The sequence below is a fragment of the Pipistrellus hanaki genome (assembly GCF_964339955.1).
Source record: "Pipistrellus hanaki genome assembly, chromosome: X".
Classification (NCBI taxonomy): Eukaryota; Metazoa; Chordata; class Mammalia; order Chiroptera; family Vespertilionidae; genus Pipistrellus; species Pipistrellus hanaki.
In genome coordinates this window covers 48,903,621-48,926,369 of record NC_140524.1, presented here as the reverse complement: position 1 = coordinate 48,926,369, position 22,749 = coordinate 48,903,621, and the positions used below count along the sequence as shown (strand labels likewise).

The 22,749-nt window shown below is 37.0% G+C and overlaps 3 protein-coding genes across 3 annotated transcripts in view; 2 read left to right on the top strand and 1 right to left on the bottom strand.

Annotated features, from left to right (window-relative positions):
• Positions 1-22,749, bottom strand: part of MORC4 (MORC family CW-type zinc finger 4) — a 737,287-nt gene that overhangs the window by 220,951 nt on the left and 493,587 nt on the right. The window lies entirely within an intron of this gene.
• Positions 1-22,749, top strand: part of RADX (RPA1 related single stranded DNA binding protein, X-linked) — a 69,722-nt gene that overhangs the window by 887 nt on the left and 46,086 nt on the right. Inside the window, exons 2-10 of the mRNA XM_084870451.1 lie at positions 3,542-3,684; positions 4,855-5,047; positions 7,238-7,346; positions 9,785-9,876; positions 9,984-10,106; positions 13,582-13,686; positions 14,967-15,131; positions 16,710-16,870; positions 18,276-18,436. Coding sequence (XP_084726577.1) covers positions 3,542-3,684; positions 4,855-5,047; positions 7,238-7,346; positions 9,785-9,876; positions 9,984-10,106; positions 13,582-13,686; positions 14,967-15,131; positions 16,710-16,870; positions 18,276-18,436 — 1,252 coding nt within the window. The remainder of the gene's footprint in view (positions 1-3,541; positions 3,685-4,854; positions 5,048-7,237; positions 7,347-9,784; positions 9,877-9,983; positions 10,107-13,581; positions 13,687-14,966; positions 15,132-16,709; positions 16,871-18,275; positions 18,437-22,749) is intronic.
• On the top strand, positions 2,199-3,080 carry LOC311615225 (5'-deoxynucleotidase HDDC2-like; the record flags this gene model as incomplete). The annotated part of the gene is given in 2 exon segments (XM_084870540.1): positions 2,199-2,587; positions 2,589-3,080. Coding segments are annotated over 2 exon segments (600 nt in total). The 3' UTR covers positions 2,800-3,080.

The window sequence follows — 22,749 nt, the reverse complement described above, 5'->3', positions numbered from 1 at the left end:
CATCTTAAGCCGGGACTGGTTTGGCTCAATGGATAGAGCGTCGGCTTGGGGACTGAAAGGTCCCGGGTTCGATTCCGGTCAAGGGCATGTACCTTGGTTGCGGGCACATCTCCAGTAGGGGGTGTGCAAGAGGCAGCTGATCGATGACTCTCTCTCATCGATGTTTCTAACTCTCTCTCTCCCTTCCTCTCTGTACAAAATCAATAAAATATATTTTAAATAAATAAATAAATAAATACATAAATAAATATTACATCTTAAATTTATCTGTCAAACATAGTGGTGTTGCAATCAGTAGTCCTAAGTGTTCATTGTAGGGTTGACCAGTGGAATTGATCTTAACGTCATTCCCTTTCCAGTTGTGGAAATAATACTGTGCTGGTTGGAGAGTCTATTAATTAGAAATAGAAATAAAAAGTTGTAAATATTTGTGGTTTTGTGTGTTTTAACCTTCATTCAAAAAAGGATGTTCTATGGTTTATTCCTTAATAATTTACATTAATGAAATGCCATTTTATGTCTTTGAGTGTAGCAGTTATGTAAATAATAGCTTTTTGAAGGTGTGATTTTTGTGGGAAGACTTGAAATTCTCATGCTTATATTTCTTAAGACCACAGGTAATGCTGATCTGAGAAGTTCAGTTCTTCTGGGTCAGAAATAGGAAGTTAACTTGAAATTGCCAGCTGATCATCAACAACTGCTCTAATATATGTTTTATCTCAAAAAAATGAAGTAAAGGGAATAATTATATTATAGGCATGTACATGTATAGAATGGGGAAGAAATAAAATGAAAAAAATAAAAGCAAAAGTACTAGAGGGAGAAAGATGATAATTTCTACATTACTGCTTTTCAGGTGTTGGGGTTTTGTTTTTATTTTTGTTTTTGTTTTTTTGTTATTGTTTTACATTGGGCTCATAATGCTAGACCATAGATAATCTTACTATGATGTGTAACAGCAACAAACTAGAAAGTGAAAAGATAACTGCATCAAAAATATGCAATTAAAGTGATATCCAGTTGTAAGGGGGGGAAAGATGTTATAGAAATGGGTAGCCAATGATAATTTAAATAACTTAAGTTTTAAAGGCAAGATTGTAGTATCAGAGATGAACTAATGGAACGACTTTATCTCAGTAGTGCATTACTACTCTAGGGGTTGATCGTTTTTATTTTTAGAATTTAATCTGTAAATGAAAAAATGGTACTTTAGAAGAATTTAGGACAATAATAATTTGTAAAAATTGTATTTCACTTTTCCGATTATGAAAGTAATATCTGTTCATTATTGAAACCATATTTTTATTACAAAAGGCAATGTCCATGTGCTAAAAATCCAAACGTTTAAAAATGTATATTGTATTAAAAGCATAAGACCCATGTACAGTGAAATTTTGATGACAAAATCTAGAGGTAGGTATATTGGTGTTCTTTCAGGATTACTATATGTTTGGAATTTTTAATAAAATATTGGGGTGGAATGAAAGGCCCCTTTTACCTCCTTCTATGCCTTCAGCTTTCATCTCAAAACTCCAAACTGTCAGCCATTTGGTGTGTGAATTTGAAAAAAATAATTATTTGGTATCACATGATTTGCTATTTCCACTTAAACATTTTTAATGACATCTATTCATACACTCTTCTGTGATATGAATGTATGATGATTTACTAGTATATAATCACTAGAGGCCCGATGCAGGAAATTCTTGCAAAGGGCTCGTCCCTCTCAGCCCCTTGCAGCCTAGGCAGGTCCTGGCAGTTCCAGCTTCATACAGAAGGTCTTCCAGAAGGTCATTCAGCTGTTCTATCTAATTAGCATATTAGCTCTTTAATATATAGGATTCCCATGTAAATGGGTAATTTGTAATTTTAGGAAGTTGGTGTATTTTTTTTTTCAATTTTAGATCCAAGGCTGAGCAGCATTAAGATATATACATATGTGTTCACTATGTTTAATTATTTCTGTTGAATGGATGGATTCCTAAAGTAAAATTGCTTGTTTAAATAATATTTGGCCCCAGCTGGTTTGGCTTAGTGCCGTGGTCGGCAAACTGCGGCTCGAGAGCCACATTCAGCTCTTTGGCTTCTTGAGTATGACTGTTCCACAAAATACCATGGCCTGGGCGAGTCTATTTTGAAGAAGTGGCGTTAGAAGTTTAAGTTTAAAAAATTTGTCTCTCAAAAGAAATTTCAGGCCCATGGCTTCGGCCTCCTCCGTGGCCGTGTCGGGCCGCGGCGCCCAGAACCTGCTGCAGTTCCTGCGGCTGGTGGGGCAGCTCAAGAGAGTCCCACGGACTGGCTGGGTGTACAGGAATGTCGAGAGGCCAGAGAGCATGTCGGATCACATGTACAGGATGGCAGTTATGGCTCTGGTGACCAAGGATGATCATCTGAACAAAGACAGATGTGTACGCCTAGCCCTGGTTCACGATATGGCAGAATGCATCGTTGGGGACATAGCACCAGCAGATAACATCCCCAAAGAAGAAAAACATAGGCGAGAAGAGGAAGCTATGAAGCAGCTAACCCAGCTTCTCCCCAACGATCTCGGAAAGGAGCTCTATGAACTCTGGGAAGAGTATGAGACCCAAATTTGTGAAGCAGCTGGACCAATGTGAGATGATTCTTCAGGCTGCTGAGTATGAAGACCTGGAGAACAAGCCCGGGAGGCTGCAGGACTTCTATGACTGGACAGCAGGAAAGTTCCGTCACCCAGAGATAGTCCAGCTGGTTTCGGAACTCGAGGCAGAAAGAAATGCTAACATTGCTGCTGCTGCTGCCGGCGAGGCGCACTCCTGAGAAGTTCTCTGTGTTGTTGCAGTCCTGTAACAAACGTTTTATTTTCCCATTGGATGTATTGTGTTTGCCACTGTTGGCCTGTTAATTTCCCCAGATGTCAGTCTGTTTATTTTCAATTGCCTGGACGCCAGCAAGAAACGTGATATCGCTTGGGCCATAAAAGAAGCTGCAGAACAGGATGTGGTCATGAAAACGCATGGATGAAGACTTGGCAGGGTGTGGGAGAGGAGGTGTCTTTTTATGAAGAAAATAAATACATTTTAAAACCCTAAAAAAAAAAATTTCAATCGTTGTACTGTTGATATTTGGCTCTGTTGACTAGTGAGTTTGCTGACCACTGGCTTAGTGGATAGAACGCCTATGGACTGAAGGGTTCAGGTTTCAATTCAGGTCAAGGGTGCATGCCGGGTTGTGGGCTCAAATCCCCAATAGGGGGTATGCAGGAGGCAGCTGATCAATAATTCTCGCTCATCATTGATATTTCTATCTCTCCCTTCCTCTCTGAAATCAATAAAAATATATTTAAAAAATAAATAAACATTTCTCTTGACAATTATAAAATATCAGCCTAAGAACTTTTCAAATACACTTTTTTTTTTTCTTACATTCTCTTTGTATGGTACCATTTTGCTATGGTTGCTTTCTTTTTGTTCACTTATATCTGATATTTTGACCACTAAAATATAATTTTGAAATTACCATGAGATGTTAAGGAGAATTTTTTTTCTTTTTTGTATTCTAGATACCAAAATAATTTCTCTTGCTCACCTTGAAATGAGCTGGACTAACAGAAGGAATTATCCTGCTTTGCTTGTGAGAATCATGCATAAATCAAGACTGAGGTACTATGGAAAACCCAATAAAAAGATGATTGAGCCATACCAGGTATAAATAAGATGAGAGAGTACATGTTAATTTAACAGTTATAGATTATAACTTACAGACCTGACTCCATATTATTATAGAATAATTTATGTTTAAATAAAATTTAAATCTAATGTTTAAATTAGATTTAATAATTTTGAAAATGTACATGGATATATATTTCAAGGTATTTTTCTAATGTAATTTCTTATAAAAATGAATTATTTTTTGTATTAACAAACTTTAATTCCTTGATCCAGCCAGTCTCCTTCACATCTTTTGATACTATATCTTCAACCTTTTCCTCTCTACTGTGCTTTCTATACTAGAATATAAATATACTTTAATCTTCCATTTTAAAAAAGGAAAACAATTATTCTTTGACCTCAGATTCCTCTATTCCCTCTCTCCTCTTCAGACAAGCTCCTTGAAGAAGTAGTCTATATTAGATGTTTTCACTTACTTGCCTCTCATTTACTTCTCAACATCACTAGTTTGGCATTTTTTTTCAACTAGTCATTTACTAGAGACCTAATTGTCAAATCCATCTGACTTTTTTGCTATCTTGGCTGTCTATGCCATATAATGCTGATGAGAATACTTTCTTGGTTTCTGTCCTTTATAACTTAACATTTTACTTTATTTTCTCTGTTATCAAGAATTATTTTGGTGCTTCATTAATCTTTTAAAATAAAACTTGTATATTCTTTTAGAGAATTTGGAAAATGTAGAAATCTATATAAGTTAGACTGATAAATAATATCACCCCAAATCATACCATAATCACTGTTTGCATTATAGTTTTATTCCTTTTTGTGTATATTTATATATCATATATCCACACACAAATATATTCTATATGTGCACATATCTGTGATATCATGTGTATATTTCATATCTATTTGTATATGTATGCATGCATGTCTTATATTTCATATGACTATGTCATATCATATTAAATTAGCTTACAAACTGGCAATTATATAGCACAAAATTTTGTATTAGTCAACATTTTCTTAAGTATTTTCTAATATCACTAAAATTTCTTTATTATTGCTTTTTATACTTAAAGATTCTTTCATATATCATAAATTAGTCATTCCCCTACAGTTTTACTTCTTCAGTCTTAAAATTTTAATATCCTGTAGATAAAAGTAACAAATATGTGTGTACTTTTACTCATCTTTTCAGACCTTTTTGGAAGTTGCTGACAGTTCAGGCACTGTATCAGTGATCATGTGGAATGCCCTGTGTCCTGAGTGGTATAAATGTTTGCGGGTTGGTTTAGTTCTTCTGCTTCAAGATTATTCTGTTAAAAAGAGTTTTCCATTCAGGCTGCAGCCTCTCCCTGTGGATTCACAGATCAAACTAATTTCTACTATGGGTTAAGTATTAATTGCATTTTGTTTCTTTTATGACTATATTTTTTTTTATAAATCTGTTAAGTACCATACCAGCCAAAGACTCTTAAAAATTACTAAATCTGTTAGAATCTGACAAACCTTTAAATTCCTGAATCTACAAAATTTCCAAACAATCACTTAATGAGTATATTTATTTATTATTGCATTTATTAAGAAAAATTATCTGAGCATTCATTGTTTATTAACAAGCTCCACTTGGGATTACTTATTCTTATTATCTTTTATTTTTCATTATAATATTAAGTTAATGACTTGAATGTAATTTTCTGTTACTGCGAGCTGCTATTCAAAAGGGCTTTTTTGAAATAATTTCAGAAAGCTTATTTTGAAGTAATTTCAAAGTTACATAAAAATTAGAATAGGATAAAAAATCCTATATACCCTTTACACAGATTGAACCACTGTTAATATTTACCTTGCCTTTATCATTCTCTCTCTCTTTCTCTCTCTCTCTCTCTCTCTCTCTCTCTCTCTCTATATATATATATATATATATATATATATATATATATCATCTGAACCATTTTAGAGTAAGTAGCAGCCATTATACATCTCTTTACCTTTAAAAACATCATTAATATTTCAGTATATATTTCCTAAGAACAAGAACACTCTAGTACATAATCACAATACAGTTATCAAAATCAGAAAATTTAAAATTAATACAATACTGTTATCTAACCTATAGCCAATATTCAAATGTTGCCAATTGCTACAATTTTGAAAGGGCTCTTCCTAATTAGTATTAAAATCAAAGTTATGACATCTTGGCATCACCCTAAATATTTTGGGAGCATTAGAATGAATATATTAAGTGATTGCTTTAAGAGTTGGATATGATATTTTCTTGCATTTCAATTTTTCAAAATTGTGGATTACATTGCTCAAAAAGTTTAAGTATTGTTTTATATAGGACCTGTATTTCTATATATTCTAAATTTCCTAGCTAATCTGTTAAGCTTAATTACTTAGAGAATGTTCAGCCAATGTAGCCTTTATTCATTGTTTCCTTAAATATTTTTTATTTTAGAAAACCTCATATAATTAACAATATAAGGACATGCCTGAATGAACCATAAATATATGAAATGTTTTTCAAAATAATTAGTAATAAGGGAACTGTAAAATAAGATCCCAACAAATTACCATTTTGTGTCACTAGACTGACAAATAATAAGAAATTTAATGATACCAAAATTTGGAGAGGATGTGGATCAACGTGAAATCTTACACACTGTTGATGAAACTATAAAAAGTTCTTTACTTTAAAATAGTTTGGAATTATCCTGCCAAGTGAAATATTTGCATATTTTACAATTCAAGATTTCCCTCCTAGGTATAATATGTTAGAAAACTATTGCCTGTGTACACAGGGAGATATGTACAAAAAGCTCATAGTGGCCCCTCTTTATAGTAGCAAAAACTGAAAATAATCCAGATTCTGTCAACATGATAATGGTTAAATAAAATTGAAGTATGCCAACATCCTGGAACATTATTCAGCAATGACTATGAGAAAAAAAACAACTGCTATGTGCAACTGCATGAATGAATTTTAGAACCATAATGTTAAAGGAAAAAAGTAGCCTTAGAATACTGTATATAATATGTACATTAGAGTTCAAAAAGAAAGCAATCCAAACACTATTTTGTTTGGACAAAAACTAGTAAGTGATTAAATATCCTTTTTTTTTTTAATAAAGTGATGAACTTTTCTAAGTGGTTTGGCTCAGTGGATAGAGGTTTGGCCTGTGGACTCAAGGTTCCCGGGTTCGATTCTGGTCAAGGGCATGTACCTTGATTGCGGGCACATACCCAGTGGGGAGTGTGCAAGAGGCAGCTGATCGATGTCTCTCATCGATGTTTCTGGCTCTCTATTCCTCCCCTTTCCTCTCTGGGAAAAAAAAAAAGACTCAATAATTTTTTTTTTTTTTTTAAGTAAGGTGATGATAAAACAAAATTTAAGGTATGTTTAACCTTTGGTGGGGAGATAAGTGGATAAAGAAAGCTTTTTTGATAATGGCCTTGTTCTGAAGTTTACCATTCAGCTCAAAAGTGTTCAGTTTATTTTTTTCCTATGCAATTTGTACACATGTATATTCTTTTATGTGCATTAAATATAATATTGAAGTAATATATTTGTTTTTTAGAGGTCTGCCTGAACCTTCAAGATCCTCCAAGTAATATAACTATCATTCCAGAAAGGCAGGTGAAATCGGAATGGAGATTGCCAAAGTTAAATCATCGCTTTATCACTAGGTAAAATAATCTCTTATAAAATATCCTATATAATAAAGGGTAATATGCAAATAGACCAAACGGTGGAACAACCGAACAACTGCTCGCTATGATGTGCTCTGACCACCAGGGGGCATGTGCAGAACATGGTTGGCATTGGCCTCGGCAGGATGGTGGAGCTGGTGAGCAGGGGCACCAGATCAAGGTGGGGCACCAGTTGCTGCTGTCATCGGGGTGAGCCTCTGGTGGTTACTGAAAATTCTTTGCTCCTGCGCATCTGCTGCCAGTGCTGGCCCTGCTTGCACCCACTGCCAATGATGGCCCCACTTGCACCTGCAGCCAACGCTGGAGCTACTGCTTGCACCTGATTCTGGTGTCTGGCACTGGTCCCAATCACTAAATGCCATCAGCAGGTGCCAGTGGTGGCTACCAGCCCTGATCACCCCTGAGGGCTTCTGCATCTCCTGAGGGGTGATAGGAGTACCAGCTGCTGCTCATACCCACTGATGATGCCGGCCCCTCTTGCACCCACTGCTGGCACTGGTCCCAATCACACACACACACATGCGCACACACACACACACACACACCCCGCCATCAGCAGGGAGCGAGCAGGGCTGGCACCATCAGTGCATAGGAGTGGTGGCTGTCAGACTAGAGCCCACAGTGGGAGGGGCCAGGCGGGGGCGGGTGGCAGAGGATGGACCGAGACCTGCTCCTGTGCCTACTGTAGTTTCACGGCCTACAATTCCTTTCAAGGTGCACGAATTCACGTACTGGGCCCCTAGTCTTAAGTAATTTTTAGTGTTAGTCACTGAAATAATCTCTATATATAAAGAGCCAGGGTTCATAACATCCAAAAAGATCGAAGAGATGACCAAACACTGAAAGTCAGTCCTGCAGTCAGGGCTGCAGATCAGGCCTGGAGAGAGGCCCAGAGAGAGAAGCAGGGTCTGATCCGCAGCCTCTGTGGCAGCTGTTGATCAGCCCTTGCCTCTCTTTTTCTCCGGGCCTCAATAGCAGCACAGGAGCTGCTGATCATCCCCACAACTCTGATCAGGCCTGGAGATAGACCTGGAAATGCTGACTGGCATAGAAACCAATTAATCAGAACCAAGTATTGGCTGCCTAGGAGGCAGAGCTTTAGGTGATGACTGGCATAGAAACCAACCATCAGAACCTGATCTGGTGAACTGCAAAGGCAGAACCTAATGTGAGGGCTGAGTAGGGGTTTTAAAGACAACAGCTGTTTGGTGTAAGGTGTAAGAAAGTAGTTCAATATTCTAATGATTGGTTTGGAAATATAGTGCATATGGCCAGCTATCAGTCCAGATATAGGGATTATATATTTTTTTCTGCCAAGAAAAAAGTTTCCCCTCCCCTCATTTAAGTAATCCTGTCCTATATAATCTATCTATACTAATAAAATGGTAATATGCTAATTAGGTGGGTGGACCAGCCATCTTCCAGACATTTGGCTTCCTTCTGGACAAAGCCATGGTGGTGGGGGCCAAGGCAGAGGCCATTAGGGGTGATCAGGCCAGTAGGGGAGAGCAGTTGGGGGAGAGATCAGGCTGGCAGGGGGTTGGGGCAATCAGGCCAGCAGGGGAGGGCAGTTGGGGGCGAGATCAGGCCTGCAGGGGAGGGGAGTTGGGGGCAGCCAGGCTGGCGGGGGGGCAGGGGAGTTGGGGGCAAGATCAGGCCGGCAGGGGAAGGCAGTTAGGGGTGAGATCAGGCCAACAAAGGAGGGCAGTTGGAGGCAAGATCAGGCCTGCAGGGGAGGGCAGTTGCGGGAGAGATCAGGCCAGCAGGGAAAGGCAGTTAAGGGGCAATCAGGCCAGCAGGGGAGAGCAGTTAGGGGCAAGATCAGGCCAGCAGGGAAGGGCAGTTGGGGGTGAGATCAGGCCTGAAGGGGAGGGCAGTTGGGGGCAATCATGCCAGCAGGGGAGGGCAGTTGGAGGTGAGATCAGGCCTGCAGGGAAGGGAATTTGGGGCGAGATCAGACCAGCAGGGGAGGGCAGTTAGGGGCCATCATTCAGGCAGAGGCAGTTAGGGGCGATCAAGCTGACAGGCAGGCAGAGAGTTTTGGGGCAATCAGGCTGGCAGACAGAGGAATTAGGGGCAATCAGGCAGGAAGCCAAGGGCAGATAGGTGTGATCAGGCAGGCAGGCAGGTGAGCAGTTAGGAGCCAGCAGTCCCAGCAGAACCCTGGGATCTGACCTAAACCAGCAATTGGACATTCCCTGAGGAGTCCCAGATTGGAGAGGGTGCAGGCTGGGCTGAGGGAATCCCTCCCCTGCATGAATTTTGTGCACCAGGCCTATAGTATATTATAATTTGCTTAAAATCTACCCAAAATTTTGCTATAGTAATTATGTAAATGAACATTTTCACAACCATAGTTATAAAATACTTTTTAACTGTTTAAAGATACAATATTTGATTATTTGTTTTTTTAGATCAGAACTGGATGATATGCCAGAAAAGCAAATCTGTGATGTTGTTGGCATTTTAGTTTTTGTAGGAAGGGTCCAGCGGTTAAAAAAGAGAGGTAAGCTTTTGAAATTGAAAATAATAAAAAGTATTTCAGTGAATAGTTCTATGTTTATATGTGCATAACCAGTTACCTTCATTTATTCTAATATTATATCCATATAGAAAACAGTGAAGATTTTTGGACATATCGCTGGATTCACATTGCTGACGGGACTTCAGAACAACCATTCATAGTGGAACTGTTTTCTACATCTCAGCCAGAAATCTTTGAAAATATTTGCCCAAGTAATCAGTTCCAATATTTTTTTCTTTTTATTTTTGCAAGTGGGGGCATTAACTTAAAAAAAAATGTTAAACTTGCCGAAAACTATTTGGCTCAGTGGTAGAGCGTCAGTCTGCGGACTGAAAGGTTCCGGGTTCGATTCCGGTCAAGGGCATGTACCTTGGTTGCGGGCACATCCCCAGTAGGGGGTGTGCAGGAGGCAGCTGATCAATGTTTCTCTCTCATCGACGTTTCTAGCTCTCTCTTTCTCCCTTCCTCTCTGTAAAAAATCAATAAAATATATATTTTTTAAAATGTTAAACTTAATTATACAGGGTCATGATACTGAATTAGCAAATTCAAGCTATCAGATATCATGTTTAATTTTTTTCTATATTAATATTTTATTTGGTATTACATGTCATGTTTTTTATTCAAAATTAATTTGGGATTGAACTAGTTTTCCAGAGAATAGGTGCTCCTATTCTCATTGTTAGCATTTCAGACATAAAAGCACAACATTCGGTGAAACTAAAACAAAATTTCCTTTGTCAATACACTTAGACAGACAATGAAGACTTTCCTAATGTTGAATTAATTGGTAAGAGATTGGCAGACTGTGTAATTAAATACTGACAATGATAAATATGATTCTATTTGAGTATTAAGTTAGTATTAGGTTGGTGGCATTATAACAGCTGGTTAATATTTTATTTACTTTGTCATTGACCTTTTCTCCTTGCATTCATTTAGATATATAGGTGTTTTCCCCCCACTAATTTTATTTATTTGAAAACATTTTAGAAGTACCCTGTTATACATTTTATATAACAAGTTAGTTTTTATATCTAATATAAGAAAAAAGTAATAAAAAAAAAGTATACATAATACTCTTTAATAACTTCAGTGAATTTTTTCTTTTTTTGATTTTGTAGTATCAAGCTATTTTAGATATGATGTGCTATTTTACTATTTTTTAAATGATTATATAAATTAAATACCGAGTGTTAAATGTTTGTTAACATTAGGAAAACTCTCATTCTTGGCTACATGCAATTTTTTTTTTTTTAAATCAGCAACATGCCTAGCTGGTGAGGCTCAGTGGTTGAACATCGACCTGTGAACCTGGAGGTCATGATTTGATTCCTGCTCAGGGCACATGCCCGTGTTGAGGGCATAATCCCCAGTGTGGCACATGCAGAAAGCAACTGATAGATGATTCTCTCTCATTATTAATGTTTCTATTTCTCTCTCCCTCTCCCTTTCTCTCTTAAATCATTTAAAAATATGTTTAAAATAATAAAAATAAAACAAAATCAGCAACATGGTAGAAATTGTAGATCAGGAGTCTTGGAGACCTTGTATAGGGCTGTTCTGCTATCCCTTTGTTCTCTATTGCAAAACAGTATTATACGCTATGTAGATATTATCTCATTAGATTCCACCCTGTGTTTGTGAGATTATTTTTTAAACATTACTTAATATAACCAAACCTCACCCCAACTACTGGGGGAGAGGGCAAAAAGACAGTTTTAGCGAAAACCAAGGCCTGGTCTTCCAAGGTTAGCAGGGCTATGTAACTTCTCCAAAGGCATAAATGATTGGTAGTGATGACCTCTGATGACAATTCTATTACCTCATTTTAGATGAGTTTTATTGCCATGTTTCTCTCTCTTTGTAGCCACTTTAAACAACAAACTGACCCAAGTTTTGCATAAGGCTTTTTCACAGAAATGTTGCCAAGCATACATGTTCTATTTCTTGTAAGAAGGTAAAATATATATATTTTTAAAGAAAGGTTTCTATGGACTTTGGTGAGATTTTCTCTAATATAGTAGTTGACAATAATCAGTTTATCTTCATCTTTTGACCAAGAGTGAAGGGGAAAAAATAATTTAATGAATGGTGAGTATTAAGGGGGCTTTAGGCCTATGAAGGGGAACATGACTAAGGGTCTTCTGTAGTAATACCAAATTCTTTGGTAATAGGGCATCTTTTTTAATTTTTAGGAAAGTGAAGAACTACGGGAAACGAATATTGAATGTTTACTATGTATCAAATGCTCATAGATATTATCTCATTTTGTACTCCCCGTTACCTTTTAAAGAGTTGACATATTTTACAAATTTATAGGTAAGGAAACAAAGGTCCAGAGGGTTAAGTAATCTCCTGGATATCAAACAGCTATTAAGTATTAGATATGAATGTCTGATTATTTTTTAATCTTTACCCAAGGACACTTTTTCCATTGATTTTTCAAAAAGAGGGGAAGGGAAGGAAAGAATGAGGAGAGAGAGAGGAAAAAAAACACACATCAATATGAGAGAGACGGCCAGGATGAACCTGCAACCAAGGTATATGCTCTTGGCCAGGAATCAAACCCAGGACCCTTGGATCCACAGGCCGATGCTCTAACCACTGAGAAAAACAGGCCATGTCTGATTTTTAACAGCCATGAAATTAGAATAAGATATTTTGTTAATGCTACTATATCAACATCTTTAACCATGAATACTCACATATTTGTACAGTTTTTTGAAGTAAAGAAACACAATATAAGGAGAACTATTCTTAGTCACTTGAACAGATTTTATTTTTATTGCTATAAAATAAAGATCTAGTAAATATAAGATGTAGAAAATGAATTTATATATCATGCTCTAGGAAAATATTTATTCTCAAGGAGAACTTACAGTTATTGTGAGATTAAAAATATGTTTATTTCTTTATTTCCTGGTTTGCAAGACTATCAATTTTACCATGTAAGGAGTTAAAATTTTTAAAAACTGTTGGAGTAATGAAATTTTGCCAAATAAACTGATAGATATTTAAAAACAAATGATAGTTCTTGAAAGTAATTCAAGTCTGTAGACATAATCTTATTTTCAGTTATTCTTTTTAGCCTATTAAGTTTGTTGGCAAGGTGAACAAAAATAATAGGTATCAAGCCTTGTCATTGAGGCTTAAAGTCTAAAGGTCAGCACATGTAAAATACTTTTCCTAAGCAAATTAAAATACTCTATAGCCCTCTCTAGTGGAAGGAGTCAGAGTACTTTAGGGATCAATGTTAAATTGAGTTAATCAGTGAAAACATCATGGAGAAACTAAGCCTTTTTTCTCGTTAGGAAATAATTGTTCACATTGTGTTGTGTGTCCCATTAGAAAGACTCTTGCACTCTTCAACTATGCAGCAAGTAGTGACTTCAGTTAGGTGCAGCTGTTGTACATTCTAAAGGAAAAGTAAGTGTTAAGTCCTTTATCTGAAGGAAAAGGTAAGTGTTAGATCCTTGTTGCTCCAAGTGTGGTCAAGGAACTTATTAGAAATGGAGAATCTTAGACCCTACACTAAAACTACTAAATCTTGATTTGAATTTTAATAATTGTCCTAGGTGATTTCTATATCTATTAAAGTTTGAGAAGCACTGTGTTAAATCCTGATCTTGTTATGTCCTCTTTGAAATGCAGAAGTGCTTTCATAAGTGTTTTCATTTTCTACAGTGACATATTTCATGTGTACACAGTTGAAAGTTGTCAGAAATAACAATCAAGTACCTAAACTGCTTTACCTCACCACTACAAATGAGAGTCGAATGTTTATTATCGGTGAGCAATGTCTTTGTATATGCTCTATGGGAAATGTAATATATTTTCTCTTCATTAAATTAACTTTTATATGACAACATTCAACCACAAGATAGTTCTATTTTCATCTTCTTTATCTCTAAGATTATTTTAAAAGAATACTTAGCCTATGGAATATATTCCTTCTAGATTATTTATGATTGAAGCAAGGATTTTATGACTCACTGGAGAATTGTGTTTATATCCTTTGGCTAACTTTCATTCCTGTTTGTATAAGGTAGATAATCATAAATTATTTGATAGATTGGAGACTGCTAGGCCCTACATCACAATATGGATTCAATTATCAATATTTTAAAATACTGAGTAAAACAAAAATATAGATCAAATTTTGCCCTCAGGATCTCACAGTTTACTTATATAGCAAGAAGAGCCTCACTACTTGTCTATAAGTACATTATTTTTCTCTGCTCCCTTTGATATAGTCAAAACAATAAAGATAAAAGTTCCAGATTAGTGAGGGAGTACTGTGGAATGGTGTGCTTACTAGAATGCTACCATATTGGTGATTAGGAAATTTGTCAAAAGAGAGTCCTAGGAAGTGTAGTGTATAACACAAATCTTTGTCAATACCTCATTTTATAAATACTAATAACATCAGATGTAAACACTTTTAAGGGTGCTTTAAGAAAATGAATTTAAACATTATTCTATACTGCCTGGCCAGTATGGCTCAATGGTTGAACATCAACTCATGAACCAGGAGGTCACCGTTAGATTCTTTCTCTGGGCACATGCCTGTATTGCGGGTTCAATCCCTAGTAGGGGACATGCAGGAGGCAGCTAATAGATGATTCTCATCATTGATGTTTCTATTTCTACCTCTCCTTTCCTCTCTCTAAAATCAATATCACCCCAATAAAATTTAATTTTAAAAAATGCTGAGCAATACTTATAGGCAATTTAGTTCATGCATGATGCCATATATTAAAGACAACACATGATTTAAAAATCCATTTTTTAAAAATGCCAACCACTTGGATAGTTAGAAAAATCCCAGTTATTAGTTTCTTTTTCATATGGCTTTTTAGTATCCTGTAGACAGCTACAGTTTAGTCCATTAAAACTCTGGTATGCATATTGAGTACAATTACCCTCTACATAGAGAATCAATGAACATGACTTGTTTTCTTGGTGACATAAGAAACTTTTAATTTTAAACTGTATTTATACTCAAAAAAAAAAAAAGTCCGTGCAGTTTATACCCTCCTTATTTTTCTCTTTACCCTTCTTACAAATAGGTCATAGAGGCCAGCCATATGGCAACAATACCAAAATAAAAAATTTTATTCACTGGATTAAAACAAAGACTGACTCTGGGGAAATGAAGAATACTGTTATTGGTGGATATTACCCCTATCCACCAGTGCCAGAGACATTTTCCAAGTATAGTACTTCTGTAAAAGGTACTAATAGAATTGCTGCTTTTTCAATGATATTTTATATGCTACATGTATGGTGTATGATATGTCAGTTAGTCTTTATTCTTTTATTATATGGGGGTGAGCCAAAATGTAGCAACACTCCTGATAATAGTACTGTCTTTCTGAAGATCTGAAGATGTCATGTGTCCTAAGGTTAATATTTTCATTTTATTTAACTGGAAGGAGAGAAGGAACATAGATGATGACTAAATAGAGATAATATCTCAATTTACCATATTTTCCGGCGTATAAGACGACCCCCTAATTTTTACAGTTAAAACAAATGTTTAGGCCTATATTCGCTGTATAAGACTACCCCCCACTTCAAAGAAAAGACTTACTTTGCCATCAAGATCTGCAGGTAATTTTTGTGCAATTTTGGTCTTTTGCCCCCGATTTTCGGTTGACTTTTTTTCGTTTCAAAAGTCGTCTTGTACACCAGAAAACACGGTAATGTCATTGATATAAATCTGACCTTAGTAGATTTCAACTCCTATATTACATAGAGAAACTAAGATATCAAAGGGAACACTGGGAAATTTGATATCAAGATATTAAAAACTGCATTATGCTACTCTTATGAAATAGTATAGTATTTGATGATGACAGGTCACTATTTCAAAGTTTCTCTTTTTTCCCAAAATCATGAATTATCGCATAATTTTAAAAAACAATATACTTAAGCGTTAAACTTTTCAACTGTCATATCTTTTTTTTTTAATATATTTTATTGATTTTTTACAGAGAGGAAAGGAGAGGGATAGAGAGTCAGAATCATCGATGAGAGAGAGTCATCTATCAGCTGCCTCTTGCACACCCCCTACTGGGGATGTGCCCACAACCCAGGTACATGCCCTTGACCGGAATCGAACCTGGGACCTTTCAGTCCTCAGGCTGACTCTCTATTCACTGAGCCAAACCGGTTTTGGCTCAACTGTCGTATCTTAATTGTAATAAAATTAATTAAAATTAGGCCTCTCTATCAGTACTTACTTTGCATCTCATTTATTTTGGTGTCATTTTTATTTAAAGGCAGCAGTCGATTGTGTTATAGCCAATATACAGGGGTGTGCAAAACACTTTATTCTTATATTATTATTTATTAATTATTACATTATTTTCCATATGAACAACTATAAACCCGCTCTTGCCCCGCTCTGTATTGGGATCCTTTTGCACTTTAGAATATCATCAATTTGTAGTATATATTTAGAAATATTAAAATGTCTGTGTCTATGCAGTGGCTAGGCAACACTTTATAGTCTGAAATATAATCTATAAATTACACTCAATATACAAATTTTTTGTTTCAAATTAAAACGCTAGATTAGAAGACTGTATCATGATTTGACTGATTAATATATTTTGCCTATTTTACAAAAATTACATAAGGGGATGCCAAATATAAACACAAAAATATAAACACAATAAAGCCTCACAAATTTAAATTATGTGGCAAATTTATAATTTTATGTTGTATTTATATTGCAAATCTGATTTTTATTTTTATCATTGTAGCTCTTTAAAACTTACAATTTCCTTGGAATTACTCTTTTGCAGTTCAGTCGCTCCTGACAGCTATGAGTGAAGTGAGGAAGGAGATTGAAAACTTGCAATATAGGGAACAAAAACGCATTGCAATTCAGGGGATAATTACTATTATAAAGTATATATCCCATAGCAGTGCAACTGGAAGTTCCTCAGTATCAGAAACACTTCAGGTATGGCACCAGAGAATTAATTGTATATTGCTGAAAACACTGTGATCATAATTACAGTGGTACTTTGTTCATTTTATTCAGAACTCACATGTATTGGTTCTTTTTTTAAAAAAAAATTCTTAATGGTCTAAAACCAAGAGGGGAAAAAAATCGTTGTTTTTTGTTTCCTGTTTCTGTCATTTATTTTGGAGCAGGCTGGGCAGAAGGTCATAGCCTCTGATATTTTCCAAGGCCCTCAAATTTGGTATCTTGATTTTGCTTTCAAACAATTTAAGCCTATTTTGATTGTTGTTATTTAAATCCTCAACTGGTATATATGATTACAGGCATCCTTGGAGATAATATAGTTTCAGTTCCAGATCACTGAAATAAAGCAAATATTGCAATTAAACAAGTCACATGAATTTTTTGTTTTCTCGGTGCATATAAAAGTTATTTTTACATTCTACTATAGTCTATTAAGTGTGTAATAGCATTATATCTAAAAAAACAACTTACATACCTTAATTCATAAAATATTTTATTGCTGAAAATAATAACCATCATCTGAGCCAACCGAATGTTAGTAGATTTGTTCCACACAAGGTTTCCTCAACCATTTAATGTGTAAAAAACACAATAACTGCAAAGCACAATAAAATGAGATATGTCTATATATTATTTTCTTACTTTTTGTCAAGACCAGAACTTTAGGAACACTTCCACAGGAAGTTTTTACCTCTGTATCTGGAATGTCAATCTTAGCCAGGTTTTATAAGACACCAGTTCTGAAATCTAGGCATAATCAAGACAAAAAAAATTAATTTTCCCCTGAGTTTATCTTTTGAAAAATTATTCCTAGGATTGCTATTCTTTTTTTAAAAAAAAATTATATTGGAACACAACTGCAGTTATTTGTTGACATATTTGTCTTTGGCTCCTTTTTAAAATTTAAATATATTTTTATTGATTTCAGAGACAAAGGGAAAGGAAGAGAGAGAGAGAAACATCAGTGATGAGAGAGAATTATTGATCAGCTGCCTCCTACACACTCTACTGGGGATCGAGACCGCTACCTGGGCATGTGCCCTTGACCAGAATTGAACCCAGGACCCTTCAGTCTGTAGGCCTACGCTCTATCCACTGAGCCAAACTGGCTAGGATTACTATTCTTACCGAAACACACATCTAATCTATCTTTTCAGCTATACTAATATAAGAGGGACTTCTGTTTATTTTCCTTTTAAAATATTTTAATAGAAGATGGATTAGGATAAATCATCTTTATAAAAGCACTAATATGTTTTCAACATTTTGTCACAACTCTTAAGATTATGAAAAATGGGTAAACTAAAATTATAGACTTTTAAAATAAATAATTCCAATGAATTAGTTTTAAGTGTTTTCTTTAAACTTTTGGTTTCAGAAAGTTAACCAACCCTCAACATCCCAAACAGCAATAAAAGAAAGTCAAAGTCAGGAACTAGATGGTAAACAAGATGATGGTTCTGTGAGTGCTCAAACTACCTGTACAAGTTTGAGCCCTCCCAAGAAAAAAAGGATTCTTCAAGGGCTATTTGCCAAACTGTAAGTCATTTGTATTAAGTATATACATAGCATATTAAGTTGTTTTTTTAAGGGGGGGATTTCTTCCTATACTGTAAAATGAATAATTGTACTAGAAGCTGTATTAGTTTTCTAGGGCTGACAAAGTACAAGATCAAGGTATTGGTGAGGTGAATTCCTTATGAGAGATATAAGGTAGATTCTGTTCCATGACTCTCACCTAGCTTCTGGTAGTTTACTGGCAATATTTGGTATTTCTTAGCTTATAGAAGAATCACCTCAATCTGTGCCTTGATCTTTACCTGGCATTCGCCCTATGTGTGAATTTGTGTCCAGATTTCCACTTTTTATCAGAACACCATCCACATTGGATTATGGATCCTCTCTGGGGTACTGGTCTACTCCAATATTATATTATCTTAACCTACTCCATCTTCAATGACCCTATTTCCAAATGTCACATTCTCGTGTCCTTGAAGATGTAATCAGTTACATATTAGTAGTCTGTCCTCTGGCCCCTAAAAATTTATGTCCTCACAATGCAAAATACATTCAGTCCATCACAACATCCCCAAATGTCTTACCCCATACCAACATCAACTCTAAGTTCAAAATCTCATCTAAATATCATCTAAATCATCTGTGGATGAGATTCAGGGTGATTCATCCTCGGGCAAAATTATTTCCTATGTGAAACTACACATTATATGTCCAAAATACAATTGGTGGGATAAACATTCCAAAAGGAAGAAATTGGAAGGAAGAAAAGTATCATGGGTCACAAGTAAGTCTGAAACCTAGCAGGATCAGTTTCACTTGATTTTAAGGCTCCAGAATTATCCTTTCTAGCATGATACTGTGTCCTCTGGGCTCACCAGATGGCAGCCTGAGTAGTAGCTGGCTCTGTACTCAAACTGAGGTGATGGCTCTGCCTTCATAAAGAAAAGGTCTCAGGGTTATTCTTCCCTTTTTAAAAAAAAGAATAACACATGATCACAGCTGGATATCTCTATCAGGTCATTTCCTGACTTTAGAATTCCAAAAACCCAACAGCCTTTCTTCATTTCCTCTCGCCTATACCCCTTCAGTCTAAGCTAACAGCATGCCAACTGAGATAGTTGATTGGGCCCACAGGTCACAAACCTAATGTGTTGGGCAAATGGTTAGCCAACAATACCCTTGGTGTTCTATCCAGAGCAAATTTTCTCATTTTTTGAAATTGAGTAGGCTGAGAATTTCCCAAGTATTGAAATGTGGGGGTTTTTTTCTTAACAATTATCTTTTTAAATGTTTCTACCCTCTCGTATTTTACTATAAGCAGCAAGGAAAAACCAAACTGTGCCTTCAACACTTTGTAAGTTCAGCTAAATATGCAAGTTCATTGCATACAAGTTTCACTTTCCATCCAACAAAATACAATTCAGCCAAGTCCTCTGCTATTTTATAACAAGGATCACCTTTCATCCAGTTTCAAATAAGACATTCTTTCTTTCTGAGAATTTGCCAGAAGCACCATTTACATTCATATTTCTAGCAACATTCTGTTCATGACAATATGTGTTTTCCCTAAGAAACAGAAGCTTTGTCTACAGCTTTCTTCTTTTCTTTCTGAGCCTTCAGCAGATTCTCCTTCAAAATCCAACATTCTCTTCAAAGCAGTCGAAGCTTATTCTGTTAATGAATCTCAAAACTCTTTCAGCCTCTACTTAATACCTAATTCCAAAGCCACCTCCACATTTTTAATTATTTGTTACAGCAGCACCCTACTTCCTGGTACTGAAATCTGTATTATTTTTCTAGGGCTGCCATGACAAAGTATCACAAGTTATATGGCTTAAACAACAGAAAATTATTATCCCACAGTTCTTTAAGCTACAACTCTAAGATCAAGGTGTCAGAAGGGTTGGTTCCTTTTGAGGGCTGTAAGGAAGAATCTGCCCCATGCCTCTCCTCTAGCATCTGGTGGTCTGCTGGCAACCTTTAGCATTCCTGGGCTTGTAGAAACATCACCCCAATCTGTATCTGTGTTCAAATATCCCTTTTTTATAAGAATATCTGTTATATTAAATTAGGGGCCCACACTACTCCAATATGACTTCATCTTAACTAGTTATATCTTCAGTGACCCTGTCTCCAAATTTTCAGTAGCCACCAGAGGCTTTCCCTGATGACAGCTATCTTGCTCTGGTGCCCCTGCTCCACCACCCGAACAAGGCTGATGCCCGCCATGTTCTGTGCGCATGCCCCCTAATGTCAACGCATATCTTAGCGACTGGTTGGTTGGTTGGTTGTTCCGCTGTTCGGTCTATTTGCATTTTATATATAGATCCTTAACAGCTATTTATTGGAATCCATCCATTATCCATCAGTGAAATGTATAAATTAATTTTGGTATATTCATACAAGAGAGCATTAACATGCAATTAAAATGAATAAAATTGCCCTGGCCAGTGTGGCTCAGTTAGTTGTCATCCCATGTACTGAAAGGTCACCAGTTTGATTCCCAGTCAGAGCACATGCTCAGGTTGTGGGTTTGATACCTAATCAGTGTTTGTGCAGGAGGCAAATAAATGATAGATGTTTTTCTTTCACATCACTGTTTCTCTCTCTCCCACAAAAATCAATGAAAACATTTTCAAAAATAAGAATGAACTGCAGCTATATGCAGCACTGTGAATTACTATTAAAATATAATATTGAAAAAATAATATTGTGGAAAAGAAGCAATATTAATGAAAAAAGAGCCCTGACCAGTGTGGTTCAGTCATTAGAGCATCGGCCAAGCATGTAAAGGTCATGGGTTAAATTCCCAGTCAAGATCACATACCTGGGTTGTGGGTTTGCTCCCCAACCCTGGTTGAGGCCAGAGAAAGAGGCAACTAATTGATGTTTCTTTCTCTCCCCACCCCTCTCTTTTGAGACTGTATCTGTTTTGTCCATCTTTCCCTCTGTTTCTTGAACATATTAATCATTGTATTGTAAATCCTGGTCTGCTGCCCAGCCAGAGGTCATGATTCAATTCCCAGTCCACATAAGCCCAGGTTGTGGCTCAATCCCCAGTGTGGGACATGCAGGAGTAGGTCAATCAATGGTTATCTCTCATCATGGATGTTTCTATCTCTCTCTCCCTCTACATTCCTTTCTGAAATCAATAGACATATTTTTAAAAAATAATAATAAATCCTGGCCTGCTAACTCCAATTTCTGGGTCATCTGTTAGTCTGCTTCTGTTGGTACAATAATATATCCTAATAAAAGAGTAATATGCAAATTGACCATACCTCTGAGATACCCACAAGCCATGCCCACCAGCCCATCAGGAGCAAGTATGCAAATTAACCCAACCAAGATGGCTGCAGCCACAGACCAAACAGAAGGCTTAGGTTTCCCTGGCAATGGAGGAAGTCAAGCTTCTTGCACACCCTGGCCGGCCCAGGCTACAAAGTTTCAATTATAGAAGATAAATAAATCCCAATAAAAATGGCTGCAGCCACAGAGTGAGCAGGAGGCTTGGGTTTCCCAGACAATGGAGGAAGACAAGTTCTTGGCCTATCCTGGCCTCCGCTCAAGGCTTCAAAGGTTCAATTATAGAAGATAAATAAATCCCAGATACCAGGGCCTCCACTTGGGTCACCAGAGGGGGGAAACGGGGGGAGACACATGGCCAGCCTGAAAATCACCATAGCTCCTCGCCCAGACTACCCCACACCCCAAGGGAACCTCCACCCTGATCCAGGACACTCTTCAGGGCAAACCAGCTGGCCCCCATCCATGCATCAGGCCTCTATCCTGTCTAATAAGAGTTATATGCAAATTGACCATCACTCCAGCACACAAGATGGCTGCCCCCATGTGGACACAAGATGGCCACCACAAGATGGCCAGCAGGGGAGGGCAGTTGGGAGGAACCAGGCCTACAAGGGAGAGCAGTTGGGGGTGACCAGGCTGGCAGAGGAGGGAAGTTGGGGGCAACTGGACCTGCAGGAAAGGGAAGTTGGCGGAGGGACCCAGGCCTGCAGGGGAGGGCAGTTATGGGTGACAAGGCCAGCAGAGGTGTGCAGTTAGGGGTGACCAGGCCTGCAGGGAAGGGCAGTTAGGTGCAATCAGGCTGGCAGGGGAGCAGTTAAGCATCAATCAGGCTGGCTGGGGAGTGGTTAGGGGGTGATCAGACTGACAGGCAGAATGGTTAGAGGCAATCAGGAAGGCAGGCAGGCAAGCAGTTGTGAGAGGGATGTCTAACTACCCGTTTAGGCCCAATCCTACCGGGTAGTTAGACATCCCTCAAAGGGTCCCAGATTGGAGAGGGTGCAGGCTGGGCTGAGAGACTCCTCCCC